This window comes from Melanerpes formicivorus, unplaced genomic scaffold (assembly GCF_026170545.1).
Source record: "Melanerpes formicivorus ecotype bairdi unplaced genomic scaffold, bMelFor1.0.p_v2 SCAF_46, whole genome shotgun sequence".
NCBI classification, from domain to species: Eukaryota; Metazoa; Chordata; class Aves; order Piciformes; family Picidae; genus Melanerpes; species Melanerpes formicivorus.
In genome coordinates this window covers 1,372,274-1,391,156 of record NW_027142398.1, presented here as the reverse complement: position 1 = coordinate 1,391,156, position 18,883 = coordinate 1,372,274, and the positions used below count along the sequence as shown (strand labels likewise).

Here is an 18,883-nt window from a genome sequence, read left to right as displayed (position 1 = left end):
AATTTCCAGGGTGATTGATGCTCTCTATAAAGTCTTGCCTTAAAAACATTTTCCTATGTGTCAGGGGAAGGAGTTTATTACACTTTGCACAAGGGCAGGGTCCGTGGCTGTGCCGAGGGCTGAGTCCTTCCCAGCCCCATCCCGGGGAGCAAAAATAATCAGAGGGCTTGGGGGAGAAAAGAAAAACCCAACATCAGAGTGACCTGAAGCAGGCTTGTGGCCAGCTTCTGGGTGCTGAGGTTCCCCTGGGTGCTGCAGACAGGCTGAGTTTAACAGGTTGTCATCAAAGGGACCCTGCCCTGCGCTTACACCTTCCCACCACAGACACAGAGCCACCAAGGCTGGAAGAGACCTCAAAGAGCAGCAAGTCCAACCTGGCACCACAGACCCCATGGCTAAACCATGCCACCGAGTGCCACATCCAATTCCCTCTTCAACACCTCCAGGGATGGGGACTCCACCACCTCCCTGGGCAGCACATCCCAATGCCTAACAACTCTCTCTGGGAAGAACTTTCTCCTCACCTCCAGCCTAAACCTCCCTTGGCACAGCTTGATACTCTGTCCTCTTGTTCTGGTGCTGCTTGCCTGGGAGAAGAGACCAACCCTCTCCTGGCTACAACCACCCTTCAGGGAGTTGGAGAGAGCAAGAAGGTCTCCCCTGAGCCTCCTCTTCTGCAGGCTAAGCAACCCCAGCTCCCTCAGCCTCTCCTCCCAGGGCTGTGCTCCAGACCCCTCCTCAGCTTTGTTGCCCTTCTCTGGACACCTTCCAGCATCTCAACATCTTTCCTAACCTGAGGAGCCCAGAATTGGACACAGGACTCAAGGTGTGGCCTAACCAGTACTGAGTACAGGGCAGAATGACCTCCCTGCTCCTGCTGGCCACACTGTTCTTGATGCAGGCCAGAATGCCATTGGCTTTCTTGGCCACCTGGGCACGGTGCTGGCTCATGTTCTCACCACTGCTGTGTGAGCAGGACCCTCCAGAGCCACCTCCACTGGACCCTCCTCACCTATGAACCATCTCCCAAAGCAGGCAGGAGGTGAAGGGGGGAGGCTGGAGGAGGGAGCATGGCTGGGCACGGCACCCAGTCCTGGGCACCCACCTGTGAACCCATCCTGGAGGGGCAGGAGTGGGGAGAAAATATCCAGCCTAAGTCCTGAACAGAAGGGGATGGAGCCCTGGGCAGCTGCATGAGCAGCCCCCCGTGGTGTCCTGGCTGTGCCAGGGCAGGTTTTATCTCCTGCAGCCGAGAGCCTACCAGCGAGGAGCGGTGAGCGCCGCACCGCTGAGTAAACACTGATTATGGCTGGGAAAGGCCCTGGGAGGATCAAGCAGAGGACAGTTTGCTGACAGGGGATGGAGCTGGGTGTGGGAGAGCCATCCCAGCTGGAACTGGGCTCTGAGGACCGAGTGCCAGAGTGGGAAGTGACTTTTGCTTCCACTGAAAGTGGGGGGAGGAAAAGGGAAAAGCTCTTTAATGTTTTGGAGGGAAGCTACATTAAAGACTTCTCTTTGCCAAAGGAGCTGGGGGGGGAATATTTAATACATTGAATTGTCCCACAGCTGCTCAGGGAGGGGTAATAAAGACTGGTTTGAAACTTACCTTGTACAGGGACTTGATCCCTGGAGCATCCTCTCCCCAGCCAGCGAAACAAAGGCAGCACAGTCCCCATGGAGCCTGCAGCAGGGGAAGCTGCAGTCTCTTCTCCTTGCCTTTGAAGGGGCCAGGAGCTGCATTTGGCAATGGAACCCTGGGACCCTTCTGGTCATGGGCATTTAGCAGACATTTGGGTCAGCACAAGCAGCTCCTTCACACACAGCCCAGCACGTTCAGCAGCATCAGTAACGCTGGGCAGACCTCACCTCAAACAGAGCAAAGCTGCTGCTCTGGCTGCCCACACAGAGCAACCATAGCCCACACAGGGCAACCATAGCCCACACAGGGCAACCATAGCCCACACAGGGCACCCATAGCCCACACAGGGCACCCATAGCCCACACAGGGCAACCATAGCCCACACAGAGCAACCATAGCCCACAAAGGGCAACCATAGCCCACAAAGGGCAACCATAGCCCACACAGGGCACCCATAGCCCACACACAGCAACCATAGCCCACAGGTTGCCCACACAGAGCAACCATAGCCCACACAGAGCAACCATAGCCCACAAAGGGCAACCATAGCCCACACAGGGCAACCATAGCCCACACAGGGCACCCATAGCCCACACAGAGCAACCATAGCCCACACAGGGCACCCATAGCCCACACAGAGCAACCATAGCCCACAAAGGGCAACCATAGCCCACACAGGGCAACCATAGCCCACACAGAGCAACCATAGCCCACACAGAGCAACCATAGCCCACAAAGGGCAACCATAGCCCACAAAGGGCAACCATAGCCCACACAGGGCACCCATAGCCCACACACAGCAACCATAGCCCACAGGTTGCCCACACAGAGCAACCATAGCCCACACAGGGCAACCATAGCCCACACAGGGCACCCATAGCCCACACAGGGCAACCATAGCCCACACAGGGCACCCATAGCCCACACAGAGCAACCATAGCCCACACAGGGCACCCATAGCCCACACAGAGCAACCATAGCCCACAAAGGGCAACCATAGCCCACACAGGGCAACCATAGCCCACACAGAGCAACCATAGCCCACACAGAGCAACCATAGCCCACAAAGGGCAACCATAGCCCACAAAGGGCAACCATAGCCCACACAGGGCACCCATAGCCCACACACAGCAACCATAGCCCACAGGTTGCCCACACAGAGCAACCATAGCCCACACAGGGCAACCATAGCCCACACAGGGCACCCATAGCCCACACAGGGCAACCATAGCCCACACAGGGCACCCATAGCCCACCTCACTTGTGCCTGAGGGATAATCTGAGGTCCCACCTGTCTGCACCTTGCTGGGGACATCCTTTATCAGTCACTGGCTCTTGTCACCACCTCTGGTCTGCCCAGAAGCCATTGCCCTCAAAAGACAATTCAGAACACGATTAGTTTGAGAGGAAAGCAGCATTTTGAGGGGGGGGGCTCCACCTGCTCATAATATTCCTCACCATGTCAGGCTAGCACAGCAGAGCTCAGAAGGGCAGATTTAGGTTAGAGTTAAAGAAGAAACTCTTCACAGTGAGGATGAGGAGGCACTGGAAGAGGTTTCCAGAGAGGGTGTGGATGCCCCATGCCTGGAAGGGTTCAGGTCCAGGCTGGATGAGGCTTGGAGCAATCCAGTCTAGTGGAAGGGGTCCTGCTCATGGAAGGGGGTTGGAACTAGATGATCTTTCAGGTCCCCTTAAGCAAAAATCATTCTGTGAGTCTATGAAGGGAACCTGGGGCAAAAGTGCAGAGATGTCATAGAATCAAAGGTCTTTTCCATCCAAAACCATCCTGTAATATCAGCCAGTCCAAGCACTAGCCCAAGCACTGCAGGTGCTAAACCATGTCCCTCTGCACCACATCTCCAATGCCTGGCAATCTCTCCAGGAATGGGGACTCCACCACTGCCCTGGGCAGCCTAGGCCAGGCCTTGACAACCCATTTGGAGAAGAAATTGTACTTCAGGTCCAACCTAAACCTCCTTGGTGCAACCTGAGGCCGTTTCCTCTTGTCCTATCACTTGTTCCTTAGAAGACACCAACCCCCGCCTAGCTCCAGCCTCCTTTCAGGGCAGAAGGTCTCCCCTCAGCTTCCTTTTCGCCAGGAGAACAATCTCAGGTCCCTCAGCTGCTCCTCACCAGCTTTCTCTGTCTCCTCACTCCGGTGCTGGCTGTCCCCGGTGTCCCCGCTCCAGCCGCGGCCGGTACCACCAGGTCGCGCTGCGGCTCCGTCCCCTCCCCGCGTCCCCGGAGCCTGCCTGCCGCGAACGCCCGGGCTGCGGCACCCCGGCGGGGTGGGTTCCATCCTGCCTGGGTACTCCCCTTGCAGGAGAAGGCAACCCCAGCCCCCACAGGGATCCCCGCCGCCAGTGGCAATGAACTTGGGGCTTTGCCAGCACCCGGCACTGTGACCCATTCCCACTTCAGGGTCCCAGAGTGCCCCCGGTACCCACCCCCGGTGGGGATTGCTGCCAGGTGAGACCCTGGGCACGAACTCCACCCCTGCTGCACAGCTTCTGTGATCCCAGCTCCTGTCCCTGACTGCTGCCTGTGTCTAAGCCAGAGCCACAAGGTGGGCATCACCAGTCACCCCTCTGCTGGCACAGTCTGCCCTCATGCTAACAGGGAGTGTGATTAAATGCAGCTCCTCGCTGGTGAGGGTCCCCTGGACCTGTTGTTGGCGAGAATGTGGTCACAAGCCCACAGGCAGGTTCAGATCTGCCCACTAGTGTGTGCTGAGTCCTGTCTGGACACAGGGACATCTCTGGCCATGCCCAGGGGCAGCAGGATGCAATCTGTGCCCAGGGCAGTGAGCTGGGTCAGCAGCACCTCCCTGGCACAGCAGTGATGTGCCCACACACACACACATGGGTACAGACTCACCCTCCTGCAGCAGTTGTCTTCTCCAGCAGCTCCATGCCTGCAGCAGCAGCATGTCCCCTCCTCCTGCCTGGGACAGTGGTGGCAGCTGGAGCCAGGAGTGCTGCCAGCAGAGGTCTTTGTGGACAGGGAAGGGGAATAAGATCACTTTTCCAACAGGCCCCTTCCCCAGCATGGTCCAGGACACCAAAACCCACCACAATCCTGGCACTGGGTGCTGCCTCCCAGCAAACAGCCAATCCCTGTAGGACCACCCCCGGGGCTGATCCCAGCACCTGTCCTCTCCCCAGCTCAGAGTATGCCCTCCAAGACCCTCTGCAGCCAGCTTGCTCCTGCTGAAGGGCTGCTGCAGCAGAAGTGCAATGGCAGCAAAAGCTGGCAGGACACCCAGGGGCCAGGCCTGGAGCGCAGCTCAGATGGTGCTGAGTTCACATCAGGAGTTTCTTTGGCAAATTAATCCTGGGAAGTAGCTGAAGACATCATACAGGGGTTGCCAGCACAGGACCAGGCTGGCATCTGCTGGGGCCACCTCTGCCCAGGAGCATGAGGGCTTTGAACAGGGGTCAGTGCCACAGCCCTGTGCCAGGACAAAGCAGCACTCTCCAGGGGAGAGAAGGCAGAGCAGCAGCTCGTGTCCCCTGGCACACACCAGCCCATGCTCCCAGCATTCTGGAAATGATGGGCACCACTAAAGGAAAGGTCTTGTGCTGCTGCTGCCAGTCTTGGCCACAGCAAGGCACATGTGGCACTGAGCGCTGGGCTCCCTCACCTTCACTGGCTGCTGTTTTAGCCTGCTCTGGACTCAGGTTCCACTTGGGGATTGAAAACACACCAGGTCAGAATTCCCCTGGGAGAAGACTGCTGGCCTGGGCACGGCTGTGAGGCTCTGGCATGTCAGTTGGTGCAGGGCCAGATGCCAGCCACCACCACGGCTGCATTTTATTGCCCAGTGGTTGGGATGCCAAACTCCTCCTGGGCTGGGGAGCTATTCCCAGTGTCAGCCACTCAGGAATGTGCCACGTGCTTGCTTAAAGAGCCTCAGCCCAGAGCCGTGCCCATGTGCCTGGCATCCCCAGGTGCTGACACAAGGAGGGACCAGCTGCCAAGTCTGGCAAAAGGCAGGAAGGGAGACGGTGTGGCAGGAAGGGAGACGGTGTGCCAGGAAGGGAGACCACAGGAGAGACTGTGGGAGTCGCTTTGCCAGCCACACGTGGGGATTTGCATGAGGCACCAACCTTCCCATCACTTCTTTCTTCCCTGGGAGGGGCACAAGGCGGGTGGTGGTCTCTGGAGAGCTGCACCAAGCCGAACAGTCCCTTAGCAGCGAAGGGAAGGCAGCGGCAGCCCAGGCGGAGCTCTGCAAGCAGAAACCGCAGGACAAAAGCCTTCCCCCAGTTCAGCCCCGGTGTAACAGCAGTAGCAGCAAGCAAGGCTGTGGGAAATGACTCCAAGATGAGCTCCTCTCCATGCAGGTCCTGTTCAAGCTCCCCGGCGGTCTCACGGCGCCTCTGCCGCGCTGCTGCCCCAGCAGGAGCCGGGCGGATGGCTTGGCAGCGCCTGCTGGCAAATGGGAGAAGGTGCAGCCGGGAGCCCGGGTGCCCAGGGAGAAGGTGGTCTGCAAGTGCTTGACTCGAGCTTTAGCTGCTCCCTGAGTTCCCACCACACCTCTGGCAATAAAGCTGCACACGTTTGCACCGTGCATGATTTGCAGGAGCTGCTGGGTTGCTCTAGAGAGCCTGCAGCTTGCTGAGGAAACACCACTTCCCCTCCTGCCCGGTCCTCCCAACAGGCTACCAGAGAGAGCTCCAAGCCAAGGGCAGCCATTTGTTCATGACAGCCTCCTGCAGAGCGAGAGATCCAGGTTAGCTTTGATCTCTTCATAAAGCTCTTGAGTCTGGCTCAGTGCTGCCTGCAAAGCCTGCCGGTAGCACCAGCCCCAGAGCTGCAGTCTCCTGATAGCCCCAAGGCTTGGACCACACCAACAGTAGGGCTCCAGCTGCTGAACAAGGAGGATGTGCTCTGATGTGAGCTCCGAGTCAGCCATGGACCAAGAGCCCCTTCACCATCCTTGCCCTGGCAGATGCAGAGCTGGGCATTGGCCTGATCCTGAGGCCTGTCCCTGCTCCACAGCCAGCTCCTCAAAGCCAGGTCCCACAGCCAGCTCCCGGAGCCAGCAGGACCCTGGGGCCCAGCACCACAGCGAGCCAGCCGCTCTCTGCTGGGGCTGCAGCGGTGGAACATCTGGGAGCCGTTAGCTGGGAGCATATAAAATTCAGAGCTGTTTGAGTCATTGGCTCCATCATGTTCATTCCACTGCTGGTAGACACCACTCTTGCAGAAGCAACTGACAACTGCTTGTGTTTCTGCTGTCAGCTCCAATAAACAACCCCTGGTTATGCTGGGGGGGGAGGGAAGGGACACACAGGGGCTCAACCAGCTCCAGTCAAAGAGAACAAGTTTGAAGCACAAAATCCTCACCAGCTAAACAGCTCAGGCTCTCCCCCAGTTTGCCCATGCTGCCCTGGAGGGTCTGAAAGCCCAAGCCTGCCCCACTGTGAATAAATCACTGTCCCTGGAAGCCCCCTGCCACGCACCACACATCCATCCCCCAGCACGCAGGCCCCCGTGCACCACATGCCAGAGGCATCCTCACAGTGACACCTCCGGAAGGCTCAGGGGATGAATTGGTTGCTGGCTGATTTGCAAAGCATTTAGGCAAAATCCTGAGGAGGTGAGGAGCTGGTGGGGAGCCAGAGGCTGGAGCTGGGTGGGAGCCATGCACTCGTGGGTCACTCGGGTGGCACACGCTCACCCTGTGGCTCTGGGCAGCTCAGCCTGGGCGCTGTGGGCACCTAGCCCAGTGTGACACACCGGCCAGTAAACATGGCACAGAGCTCACCTTCATCAAGGGCTTAAGTGCCCTGGCACTGCTGGATAAACAGGACCCTGCTGAAGGCACAGAGCAGCTTGGCAGGGGCTCTGTGGGCACCTCAGCAAGCTCTCCTGTGCCCAGCAGCAGAGAGGAGCCCAGTGCCCACCACCACCTGGCCAGCAGAACTCTCAGTGTGCTTTGCTGAACCAGCAACAGCTCTTGTCCTAGATGAAGAACAAAGGAAAGCAAAAGTGCTTTGCCCTGCTCTGGGTTGTGCCCCCAAACTGGGAAGGATTTTGCAAGGATGTGTCAGGATTCTGTCTTCCCACAGGCATCCTCCCATGGAATCCAGCTCAGGATCAGGAGCACTCTCCACATGCTTCGCCACCTTCTCTCTTAGGCTGCACTCCTGGTTTTCACTTCCAGTCTAAGCTCCAGCCCAGCTTCATGCAGACCCTGGGTGCCTTCATCTCTTCTGTTTCACTGGAAGAAGATAAAACTCACAAACAGAGCAGGACACAGCTCACAGCTTCTCCTGCAGCAGTGCAGTCACCTCCAGCCCACCTGAGATACCACCAGAGCCATTCCCATCGTTCCTACCTGGGGGTGCTGATTGACAGCTGGCTGAACATGAGCCAGCAGTGTGCCCAGGGGGCCAAGAAAGCCAATGGCATTCTGGCCTTTATCAGGAACAGTGTGGCCAGCAGGAGCAGGGAAGTCATTGTGCCCTGTGCTCAGCACTGCTTAGGCCACACCTGGAGTCCTGTGTCCAGTTCTGGGCTCCTCAGGTTAGAAAAGATGTTGAGTTGCTGGAAGGTGTCCAGAGAAGGGCAACAAAGATGGGAGGGGTCTGGAGCACAGCCCTGGGAGGAGAGGCTGAGGGAGCTGGGGTTGCTTAGCCTGGAGAAGAGGAGGCTCAGGGGAGACCTTCTTGCTCTCTCCAACTCCCTGAAGGGAGGTTGTAGCCAGGTGGGGGTTGGCCTCTTCTCCCAGGCAACCAGCACCAGAACAAGAGGACACAGTCTCAAGCTGTGCCAGGGGAGGTTTAGGCTGGAGGTGAGGAGAAAGTTCTTCCCAGAGAGAGTTGTTAGGCATTGGGATGTGCTGCCCAGGGAGGTGGTGGAGTCCCCATCCCTGGAGGTGTTCGAGAGGGGATTGGTTGTGGCACTTGGAGCCATGGTTTAGTCACAAGGTCTGTGGTGACAGCTTGGACTTGCTGATCTTTGAGGTCTCTTCCAGCCTTGGTGATTCTGTGATTTGGAAATCCAAGCCTCCTGCCCAAGGAGCTGGCTCAGGGGCACGTAGATGTGGTGTGCAAGGTTCTTGAAGAGCCAGCCTGGAAGAGACAAGAAATAAGCAGGGCAGTGGGGCTGGGCAGGCAGCCAGCCCATGGCTCCTGGGGAGGAAGCAGCAGATCTCAGCCCCCCCCCCACCACCACCACCACTGCCAGGCCCCATGGGACACCCAGGTGAGGAAGGAGCTGTGGTTCCCCATGCTTGGTTAGCTCAAGCAGGGAAAAAAAAGTGTTTCACCAGAGTCTCTCTCTCCTTGACATTTTGGAGGTGATGTGGAGGGCTGAGCTGTTAGAGGGCCAGGCAGCTGCTGCTGGAAAACCTGAGTTAGGGAGAGAAATGTCACCCCAAATTTATTGTATTTACTTTCTCCAGTGTTTTCAGAATTTTTTACTCTTCCCTAGTTTATATTATACACATTTATCAGCTTTCCTTCAGGCTTTTAACCCCAGATTCACTGTCTCAGGTTTAGAGCAGAGAGTGATGAAATGGGTAGTGCTGGGGCTTGAACGCTGGCATCTGCTCAGGGGATGGGCTGGGGCCAAAGCTGAAAGAAGAAAGTGGCCCAAAGGGAGCAGAAGGAGGGCAGCTGCACACTGGACTCTGCTGGGCCCTGGTGCTGTGGGCTTCCCACAGTCTTCTTCTTGCTCTCTACAGCTACCTGAAGGGAGGTTGTAGCCAGGTGGGGGTTGGTCTCTTCTCCCAGGCAACCAGCACCAGAACAAGAGGACACAGTCTCAAGCTGTGCCAGGGGAAGTTCAGGCTGGAGGTGAGGAGAAAGTTCTTCCCAGAGAGAGTTGTTAGCCATTGGGATGTGCTGCCCAGGGAGGTGGTGGAGTCCCCATCCCTGGAGGTGTTCAAGAGGGGACTGGATGTGGCACTTGGAGCCATGGTTCAGTCATGAGGTCTGTGGTGCCAGCTTGGACTTGCTGATCTTTGAGGTCTCTTCCAGCCTTGGTGATTCTGTGATTCTTTGCCTCCTCTCAGAGGTGCTGAAGGCTCCACACTTCTTTCACAAGCTCCATCCATCAGCACTGGGTGGATTTGCTTTTGCTGGTTTCAGAGGAGAGATGGCTGAAGCCACATTTTGGCCAAGAAGATTTGTGACTAAAATCTTCTATTATAGGTTTTTTTTTTTTCCTTTTAAGTGCATTTTCAACCCTCCAAGACACCAAGGCAGCCTCTGGTGACACAAACCCCACCAGCCTGCATCCTGCCAGCACCAGCAGCAGGGTGAAAACCCTCCCAGACGAGGGGAGACCACAGAGGGAAGGAGGAGGTGAGGCAGAGCAGCACTGGGGGGCTGGCAGTGTGCAGGTAATGAGTGAAATTATCTCCCTGTCTGTGAAGCCATTGAAGGCTGCAGCCCCAGAGCCGACAATGGGATCAAAGTTGGGATTTCCCCACGCTCCGGGGTCAGCCTCAATGGAGAGAGCCTGCTGGGTGCCAGGCTGGTGCCCCCCAGAACGCCCGTGGCCATAAGCTGCTCAGGAAGGTTCAAAGGAGCCCACACAGCCTTGCAGGGCTCCCGGGGCTGCACACAATTCCCAGGCTTTCCGGGGGCTCGCTTCCCAAAGGGAGGGGAGCAAGGCCAGTGGTGGGGGCTCCTGGGCTGCCTGCAGGGAAGGTGAAGGGGCTGGAGACCCCCCAGTGACCCCAGTGCCTGGAGGGGCCGCCGTACCTCCCCCAGCAATGGGATAATGCAGGCTCCTGCTGGCAGGATTAGCCATATAGCAGGACAGCTGAATCAGACGCTCAGCCCTTAACAGGATTAGGCTCCCGGGAACTCCAGCGAAAATCCGGACACCCGCCCGCGGAGCGGCTCTGCTGCCTGCAGCCCCCCTGCTCTCAGAGCAGCCCCAGGCTCCCCACGGGCTGGGGGATGCTCCTGGTCCCTTTGGAACGCCACGGTAAAGTGTCGGGCTGAACCCCCCATGCCTGCGCGGGGCACGGGCTCGGCTCTCCGCCGGCTGCAGCGATTTGGGCTCCCCTTGGCTCCCGACTGCTCCCGGCTTTCCAGCTGCTCCCGAAGCATCTCACCAGGCAGGACCAGGAAGCTGCCGTGGTCCAGCCGTGGGTGTGTTTAGAGCTGATCCTCCACCCACCCTGTGCCACCCCAGCCGCACAGGCTGCCGTCACCTTAGCCACACAGCACCCAGACTCTGGCTGAACCCTCGGGGAGCCACAGCCTGCAGCCTCCAGACGGGACAGCAGTGCCCTTGGAGCTGGGATCCATCCCAGCATCACCAGGAGCAGACCAGAGCTCACCAGGAGCACAAGGGCTGCTCCTCAGGGCACAGACACTGGGCAGGGAAGGGGAAGGGGGTGTCCTGCCGTGCCAGACACCCCAGCCAGTGCAGGAGAAGAGCTGGGGAGCCTCCTCCTCCACTTCCAGGTTTGCTATCCCTGCTGTCAAGGGGGATCTCTCAATATTCTCCAGTGGCTCTGGATCAAACCCTCCATTTCCATGGAAACACAAACCTTCAGGTGCCCAACAAAAGGGTCCTCTCCTCATTCCTCCAGGGGGCTTCCTGAGCCACGCTCCTCAGCCACCAGGATTAAGCGAATAATCAGGTCAAAAGCAAGTCAGGAGCGAGCCAGGGGAGATGCTGCTCCCATGACATCTCCATTCCTCCAGCAGAGGATTTGCACCAGACCAGACATTTTGAAGGCATGGGGGAGGGGGTGGGGGAGAGCACCAAGCAAACCAGAGCTGTCCAATTTCCAGGTTAACAAAGATCTATACCTTTATATCATTTTTTTTTCCCCCTCTCTCCACCTGCTCCAGATCATCATCTCCACAATAGCTCTGCTCTGGGCACACCGGGGCTGAAAGCACAGCTTGCTGCCCAGGCTCCTTGTTGGATTTCAAGAGAGGCTGGCAACTGAAAAGCTGATCCAATTTAGCCACACTTCATTATCCCACCTAGCATGACACTGGGACACTGGCAGACATAATCCAGCTTCCTCCTGCCTCGCAGGATGCACGGAGCAAAGGCTGCAAAAGGGAGCATTAATAGCTCTCTGCTGTGGGGATGAATCCAGGCAGCAGCAATGAGATTCTTTGGGCTATTTCTAGGCAATCTCACACAGGAGTAAATCAGAGGCTTCCATTAAATGTCCCTCCATTAATAGCAAGGTAGCAGGGACCAGGGTTTGTCCTCTCTCTTTTTTAGGCTTTTCTGATATTTAAAACATATTTCCTTGTTTAATTGCTAAAACTCTGTGGCTCCTTGCTGAGCTGCAGATGAAAGTTAACCTCTGACCCCCAGCAGCATCTTTCATGTGAGGCACAATGCAGAGAGGGCTCCTGGCAGCGATTCAGATCAGTAACCTGCATTTCAGCCTGGCTCTCTTTGCCTCCATCCTCACCTGACGCCAGCAGCCAGGATGCAAGGAACTGCCAAACATCACCAGCAGGCTTCAGGTGGTGGCAAGACCCAGGGATGCCAGCTGTGCCCTTTGAGCTCGAGGCCAGCCCGTGGCACAGGGGCTCAGAGAATGCTGAGAGTGGTCCCCAGTGGAACACATGGAATGAGACTGCTCAGGACTGGGGACAAAGAGAAGGAAGAGGTCCCCCGTTCCTCCTGCCCTCCAAGGAGGTCATTCTCGAAGCAACAAAGAGATATTCATTAATTAAGATCCACAACCCTCATGCTAGAGAGGGCTTGGTAAGTGTGCACTTGAATAATATACACACAGCTCTGCACACCCCTGCACACCCCTGCACACCCCCGCACACCCCTGCACACCCCTGCACACCCCTGCACACCCCTGCACGCCCCAGCACGCCCCCTGCGCATCCTTGCGCACCCCTGCACACCCCTGCACACCCCTGCACACCCCAGCACGCCCCTGCGCACCCCTGCGCATCCTTGCACACCCCTGCACGCCCCTGCACACCCCTGCACACCTCTGCACACCTCTGCACAACCCTGCACGCCCCTGCACACCCCTGAACACCCTTGCACACCTCTGCACACCCCTGAACACCTCTGCACATCCCTACACACCCCTGCACGCCTCTGCACACCCCTGCACACCTCTGCAAACCTCTGCACATCCCTGCATGCCTCTGCACACCTCTGCACACCCCTGCACATCCCTGCACACCCCTGAACACCCCTGCACACCTCAGCACATCCCTGCACACCTCTGCACACCCCTGCACACCCCTGAACACCCCTGCACACCTCAGCACATCCCTGCACACCCCTGCACATCCCTGCACACCTCTGCACACCCCTGCACACCCCTGAACACCCCTGAACACCTCAGCACATCCCTGCACACCCCTGCACACCTCTGCACACCTGAAGACACCTAAGAGACCTGTGCACACCAACCCCAGCCCACTGCCCATCCCCAGCAGCCATCTCTACCATCCCCTCAAAGGGCATCTCAGCAACTCAGAAGGGGGACAAGGGGCAATGCTGGCTGCCAGGGGGGGTTCAGGGAGGCAGGGTGCAGAACCCAGCAGGGAAGCAGTATCACAGTTATCACCAAGGTTGGAAGAGACCTCAAAGATCATCGAGTCCAACCTGAAGCAGTCAGAGATCCAGAGGTTCTCATCTCAGGCCCTGCTGGGAGCTGTGGTTTCACAGCTCAGAGCAGCCCTGGCACAGGCTGTGCTCTTGCTCACTGCCTGCTTTTGTGGAGCAGCTCTCCGGGTGGGTTGTGTCCGCACCAGAGGGGTGCTGGATAGGACACAGCGTGGAACAGCTACAGTGGGTGCTTGGAAAAGGAGGAGGCTCAAGAAAGCATCCCCTGGCCCTGTGGTGGGGAGTGCCAGACTGCTGCTCCATGGAGGGTCAGCAGTGCTGAAGCTAAAGGGGGATTGTGCAGTGCCAGGACACCAGCAACCAGATCCCTCCTGAGAGCAGCCAGAATCTCTACACATGTGGATCTGGGAAGCTGCTGCTGCTGGATCCAAAAGGTTAACTAAAGCTCCCAGCCCTTTGTTCCACCACGACCCTGCCCATCAGCTCACACCTTGTGCTGCAGGGCTCTGGCAGAGCAGTTCTCTGGGCCACAGCCTCCCTGGTGCTGCTGCCAGCTCCACCTAAGGCCTAGCCCAGGGTGGACAAAGCTCTCCTCTCCACCAGCACAGCAGGTCTGAGCCCAGCCCGTGCCTTGCTGAGCCCCCGGGGCTCAGGCACAGAAAGCAGCCCCAGGCTGCAGGCATGGGCAAGCATGGCGGCTGTGCCCCAACCTTGCCCACGTACAGCTCCCAGGAGGGCCCAGCACCCACTGCCAGGGAGTGGGCAGGGATGCTGCCTGTCCTGCTCTGGCTGAGCCTCTGCCACCTCCTGTTCATCCAAAAGCACATGGGAAGCACCATCCCATCCCATCCCATCCCATCCCATCCCATCCGCATGGGCTGAGCAGCTCCAGCCACTGTCCTGCCTGGTGTGCCTGAGTGTGGCACAAGCAGGGTCCCACTGGGTGAGCCAATCTCACAGCTCTGGGCAGACAACAGGAGGGCTTCTCACCTTGCCTGGGTGAACATGGACCCCATGTCTGAGAGCCCCCGGGGTTGGGGACACCAGCAGTAGATCACCGCTGCTGCCAGGCACCGGCCGCAGCGGCCCCGGCGGCTCAGCCGCAGCCCCCCGGCTATCGCTGTGGAGGACAAGGAATTTGCCTTCCATCAGTGCAACGATTTTCCTGAATGCTCAGGCAACGATCCTATTCCGAGGAAAAGGAAACATAAATCCTCCCTTGCACTGCCAGTGACAGCCCACAGCCCCGGAGAGGAGGCGCTAATTAAGCCTGATCGCTCCAGCCAGAGCTCCGCGGTCCAAAGCGTGTGCAGGATTTGGAGCCATTTCCCCACTTCTATTAATCACGGGGGGGTGGGGGGGGAAATCTCCATTTAGAAAACAATGCTAAAGATATTACCTGATAGGATGGGGGGGAGGGGGTTTGCTGTCGGGTTTTGGTGTGGTGGTTGGTTGAGTTTTGCTTCCTTGGCCACTTACCACTTGGCAGCAGAGGCAAGGTTCTGCCTTTGCAAAACATTTTGACAGCAGTTTCTGTTCCAGTTCAGAGTCGCCCACCCCGACCTTCCCAGGTTATCTGCAAAAGAAAACCCAGAGATGGGGATGGCCTGAAATGCTTCAGCTGATAAACCCTCAGCCTATTATTTTAACTGTGGGTTTGTTTTCACATCAGAAGGTGGAACCAAAACGTTCACAGCCTCAGAACAAAAAAGTAGTCGTTGGAAATGGAAAAGGTTGTTTGGCAATGAAGGGATCAGGGCAGCTTTGTGCCCTGGGGACCACCCTCCTTCCCCCCCCCCTTCCCCCCCCCCCCCAAGGCTTGGCAGAGGTTTCACAAAACATTTCAAGTCTGATGGGCTGCCTTTCAGGGGGAGCTGAGCTGTCCTTGCTGAGGAGGGTGAGGAAAAGCCCCAGGAGCAAAGAAAGCTGATGGAAACTGGGAGAAAGCACACCAGTGCCACAGTGGTACTGGCCCCTCCAGCTAGGGTCTGGGGTAGGATGAGCTTTGGTGCTCCTGAGCCCTGTTTCAGCCTCTCCAGCTAGGGTCTGGTGTAGGCTTGGCTCTGGTGCTCCTGAGTCTCAGTTCAGCCTCTCCAGATAGGGTCTGGTGTAGGCTTGGCTCTGGTGCTCCTGAGTCTCAGTTCAGCCTCTCCAGATAGGGTCTGGTGTAGGCTTGGCTCTGGTGCTCCTGAGTCTCAGTTCAGCCTCTCCAGATAGGGTCTGGTGTAGGCTTGGCTCTGGTGCTCCTGAGTCTCAGTTCAGCCTCTCCAGATAGGGTCTGGTGTAGGCTTGGCTCTGGTGCTCCTGAGTCTCAGTTCAGCCTCTCCAGATAGGGTCTGGTGTAGGCTTGGCTCTGGTGCTCCTGAGTCTCAGTTCAGCCTCTCCAGATAGGGTCTGGTGTAGGCTTGGCTCTGGTGCTCCTGAGTCCCAGTTCAGCCTCTCCAGCTAGGATCTGCTGTAGGCTTGGCTCTGGTGCTCCTGAGTCCCAGTTCAGCCTCTCCAGATAGGGTCTGGTGTAGGCTTGGCTCTGGTGCTCCTGAGTCCCAGTTCAGCCTCTCCAGATAGGGTCTGGTGTAGGCTTGGCTCTGGTGCTCCTGAGTCCCAGTTCAGCCTCTCCAGCTAGGGTCTGGTGTAGGCTTGGCTCTGGTGCTCCTGAGCCCTGTTTCAGCCTCTCCAGCTAGGGTCTGGTGTAGGCTTGGCTCTGGTGCTCCTGAGTCCCAGTTCAGCCTCTCCAGATAGGGTCTGGTGTAGGCTTGGCTCTGGTGCTCCTGAGTCCCAGTTCAGCCTCTCCAGCTAGGGTCTGGTGTAGGATGAGCTTTGGTGCTCCTGAGCCCTGTTTGAGCCTCTCCAGCTAGGGTCTGGTGTAGGCTTGGCTCTGGTGCTCCTGAGCCCCGTTTCAGCCTCTCCATCAGTGTCTGGAGGAGGTGGAGGTGTCCTCAACAAGCAGCTCGGGGGCTGTGGGACAGGCACCGCACGCTGCTCCAGCCCCGTGAAATCCCCACCTCAACCCCCTGCCTGGCGCTAAATAACGCAGCCGCTGACCTCGGAGATGAATCAGTGGCTGGGTGTCTCTGCCTGATGTCACCCCGTGTTTTTCCACAGGCCTGTCGAGCTTCAGCCCCGTCTGATCCGCCGATGACAGCCGGGGCTCGCTGCTGCCAGACAGCGCCGGGGCGGCCGCGGGGAAGCTGAGAGCCGCAGGATTTATGAAGGCTTCCTCCCGGCGCTCTCTCGCCGCGGCTCACAGCTCTGCGCGGATCCTGGGGGGGTGATGGGAGCCGGGGATGGGGTTTTAGGTGTTGTGGCAGCATTTCTGGCCCTTGGGGACTCGGTGGCTAACGTGGCTGGATTTAGGGCAACCGACCCGAAGCTGGGCGCCGCTGCAATTCCAGACGAGTGAAACCCAGGTGGGAAGGGAGGGAAGGAAGGGGGAAGGGATGGATGGAGCTGCAACCAGGCTGGTGCTGCAGCACAGGATGGGTCCTGTGAGAGGAAATCAGCTCTGGGCAGGGCATCTGGGAAATTAATCCAGGAAAGGAAAATAAGTTCCTAGGTGGAAACATGGGAGGGTTTTAATTTCACCCTTCAACCTTCTAACCCTGCTGGAAGTTGGATTTGCTGCCCAAATGTCCTTCCATGGCTTGCTCAGAGAAGCTGGGGAGGCTCCAACCCTGGAAGTGTGCAAAGCTGGGTTGGATGGAACCCTAAGCAACCTGGTCTAGCATGAGGTGTCCCTGCCCATGGTAGGGGGGTTGGAATTAGGTGAGCTTTAAGGTCTCTTCCAGCCCCACCCAGTCCTTGATTTACCAGGCAGGAGGTGTCCACCCCCAGCTGGGCACCAGCAAGCACACTCAGGAGGGGAGATTGCCCCCACATTGTGTGTGCCCAGATACCAACAGAGGCCAAAGGGTTACCAACAGCACGTGGCTGAAGAGCTGGGCACTCTGTGTCCCCACAGCAATTCACCAATTAATCCCAGAAGGAACAAAACAATTAACAGGGGAAGCAGAGGTTCGACTGACAAAGCCTCTGCTGGGGGGGGAGAGCTGCCCCTGCCTGTTTGTTTGGCTCCTGTTTCTATGGTGGTGGAGCTGTTGGGAAGGGTCAGTTCATCACTTGGGATATTTGTAGCTGTCCCAAATGTATTCTTAGCACCTCAAACCTCAGAGAGACAGCCAGGGGCTAGCTGGGGACTGCTCAGCTGCTGGGAGCTGCCCCTCTTCTGGGGGATAAGAGACCCTCCTTTCACCACCAAGTGTTGAGGTCTTGCAGGCTCAGCAACAGCCACAGCACCTCTCTCATCAAACCAGGCAGCACAGCCACTCAGCTCCCATGCCCACTGGCCCCCAATTCTGTCCCCCAGCAAGGAACCTCCTTACCAGCCTCCAGCCACCTGGAGCTGCTTCTTCCTGAGCATCTTCCTTGGCACAAGCTGGCAGACCCATGTCCTGTGGGCATCAGAGCCCCTGGCATGGAACAGGGCACTGCCAAGAGCATGGCTCTCACCAGCTGGGCAGTGATGATGTCCCCACAGTGCCCAGGCTGTGCTGTGGCTGCAGGGGGGACAAGCATGAGCTGTGCCCATTGTGCTGACCCTGCTGGCACATGGCCCTGCTGTGGCCTCTTTTGCACAAGTTCAGGACCTTAGCTGAGCTGCAGAACCCATCCCAAAATAGGAGCCCCATAAACCAGTCCACAATGGGGCTTTGCTGCCTCAGAAAATAGGTTTCCCAAGCAGGCCTGACACTGAGGGTTATCCCAGGACAGTGATTTTTTTCCCCCTTGGGGTTCCAGGAGGCTGGAATTACACAAGGCTCTGAGTTATTCCTGGGGCTGCCAGATGAAAGGTTAGCTCCTGGGCTGTGCCCAGCACAGGCACTGCCGAGGTGCAGCGATCCCCCTGGCACAGCCCCAGCACCTGCACAATCACAGCAGGAATCCAGTGCCCTGGCCAAGGGGACAGCTGGCTGGGAGCAGCCTCCAGGGCAAGTCCTGTTCACAGGGCAGAGCTCCTCACCCACGGGAGGATGGCACAGGCAGGCAAGACCACACTGCCCTCACCCCTGTGGAAAGATGGGGAGGCTTCCTTAGAGCAGGCACAGGTCTGCTACACACCCTGGTCATGCAAACTCTGCCCAGTGGTGCCCTGAGCATGCCACTGGCTGGATGCCACCTACAGAGCAGCATTTCAGGGCAGGGAAAGCTGCAGAGTGCCCTCGCCTGTCTATTTCCTCATCCTCTTCTCCTCCCCTGGGGTAACTCCAACTTGGATTGTCCCTTTGCCCCTCAGGGCATGACACCCGGTCCTGCAGCGGCTGTCCCAGCTTCCCAGCATGAGCAGCCACTACCTTCAGCAGCCTCTGGAGCAACCAACCTGCTAAGAAAATAGAGAGCTCATTCCTTTGAAGTTAATGAATCGTGAAGGCCTTTGAAAGCAGAGCCCTGTTTATTTACCCGCTGCAGCTCATGTGGATGAAGCACCCAGACACCCTGAGCCCAGCACTCATTTGAATGAGGATCAACTGGAGCCTCTGCCCGGCTGAGCTTCAGCTGGAGCAGTGAGGGCTGCCCCAGACCCTGCTTTCACTGAAGGCAGAGGAGGGACAGCCTGACACAGACCCAGGAGGGCTCTAGGGGGACTGTCTGTGGGCTGCCAGTCAGGTCTGGTGGAGCCGAGCATCAAAACTGGTAAACAGCTTGACA

General features: G+C 57.8%; 1 protein-coding gene across 1 annotated transcript in view; it reads right to left on the bottom strand.

Annotated features, from left to right (window-relative positions):
- KCND3 (potassium voltage-gated channel subfamily D member 3) overlaps positions 1–18,883 on the bottom strand; it is a 130,141-nt gene that overhangs the window by 109,641 nt on the left and 1,617 nt on the right. Inside the window, exons 2-3 of the mRNA XM_068159410.1 lie at positions 16,223–16,368; positions 14,171–14,300 (exon numbers count right to left, since the gene is read on the bottom strand). Of these exons, the coding sequence (XP_068015511.1) occupies positions 14,171–14,300; positions 16,223–16,368 (276 nt within the window). The remainder of the gene's footprint in view (positions 1–14,170; positions 14,301–16,222; positions 16,369–18,883) is intronic.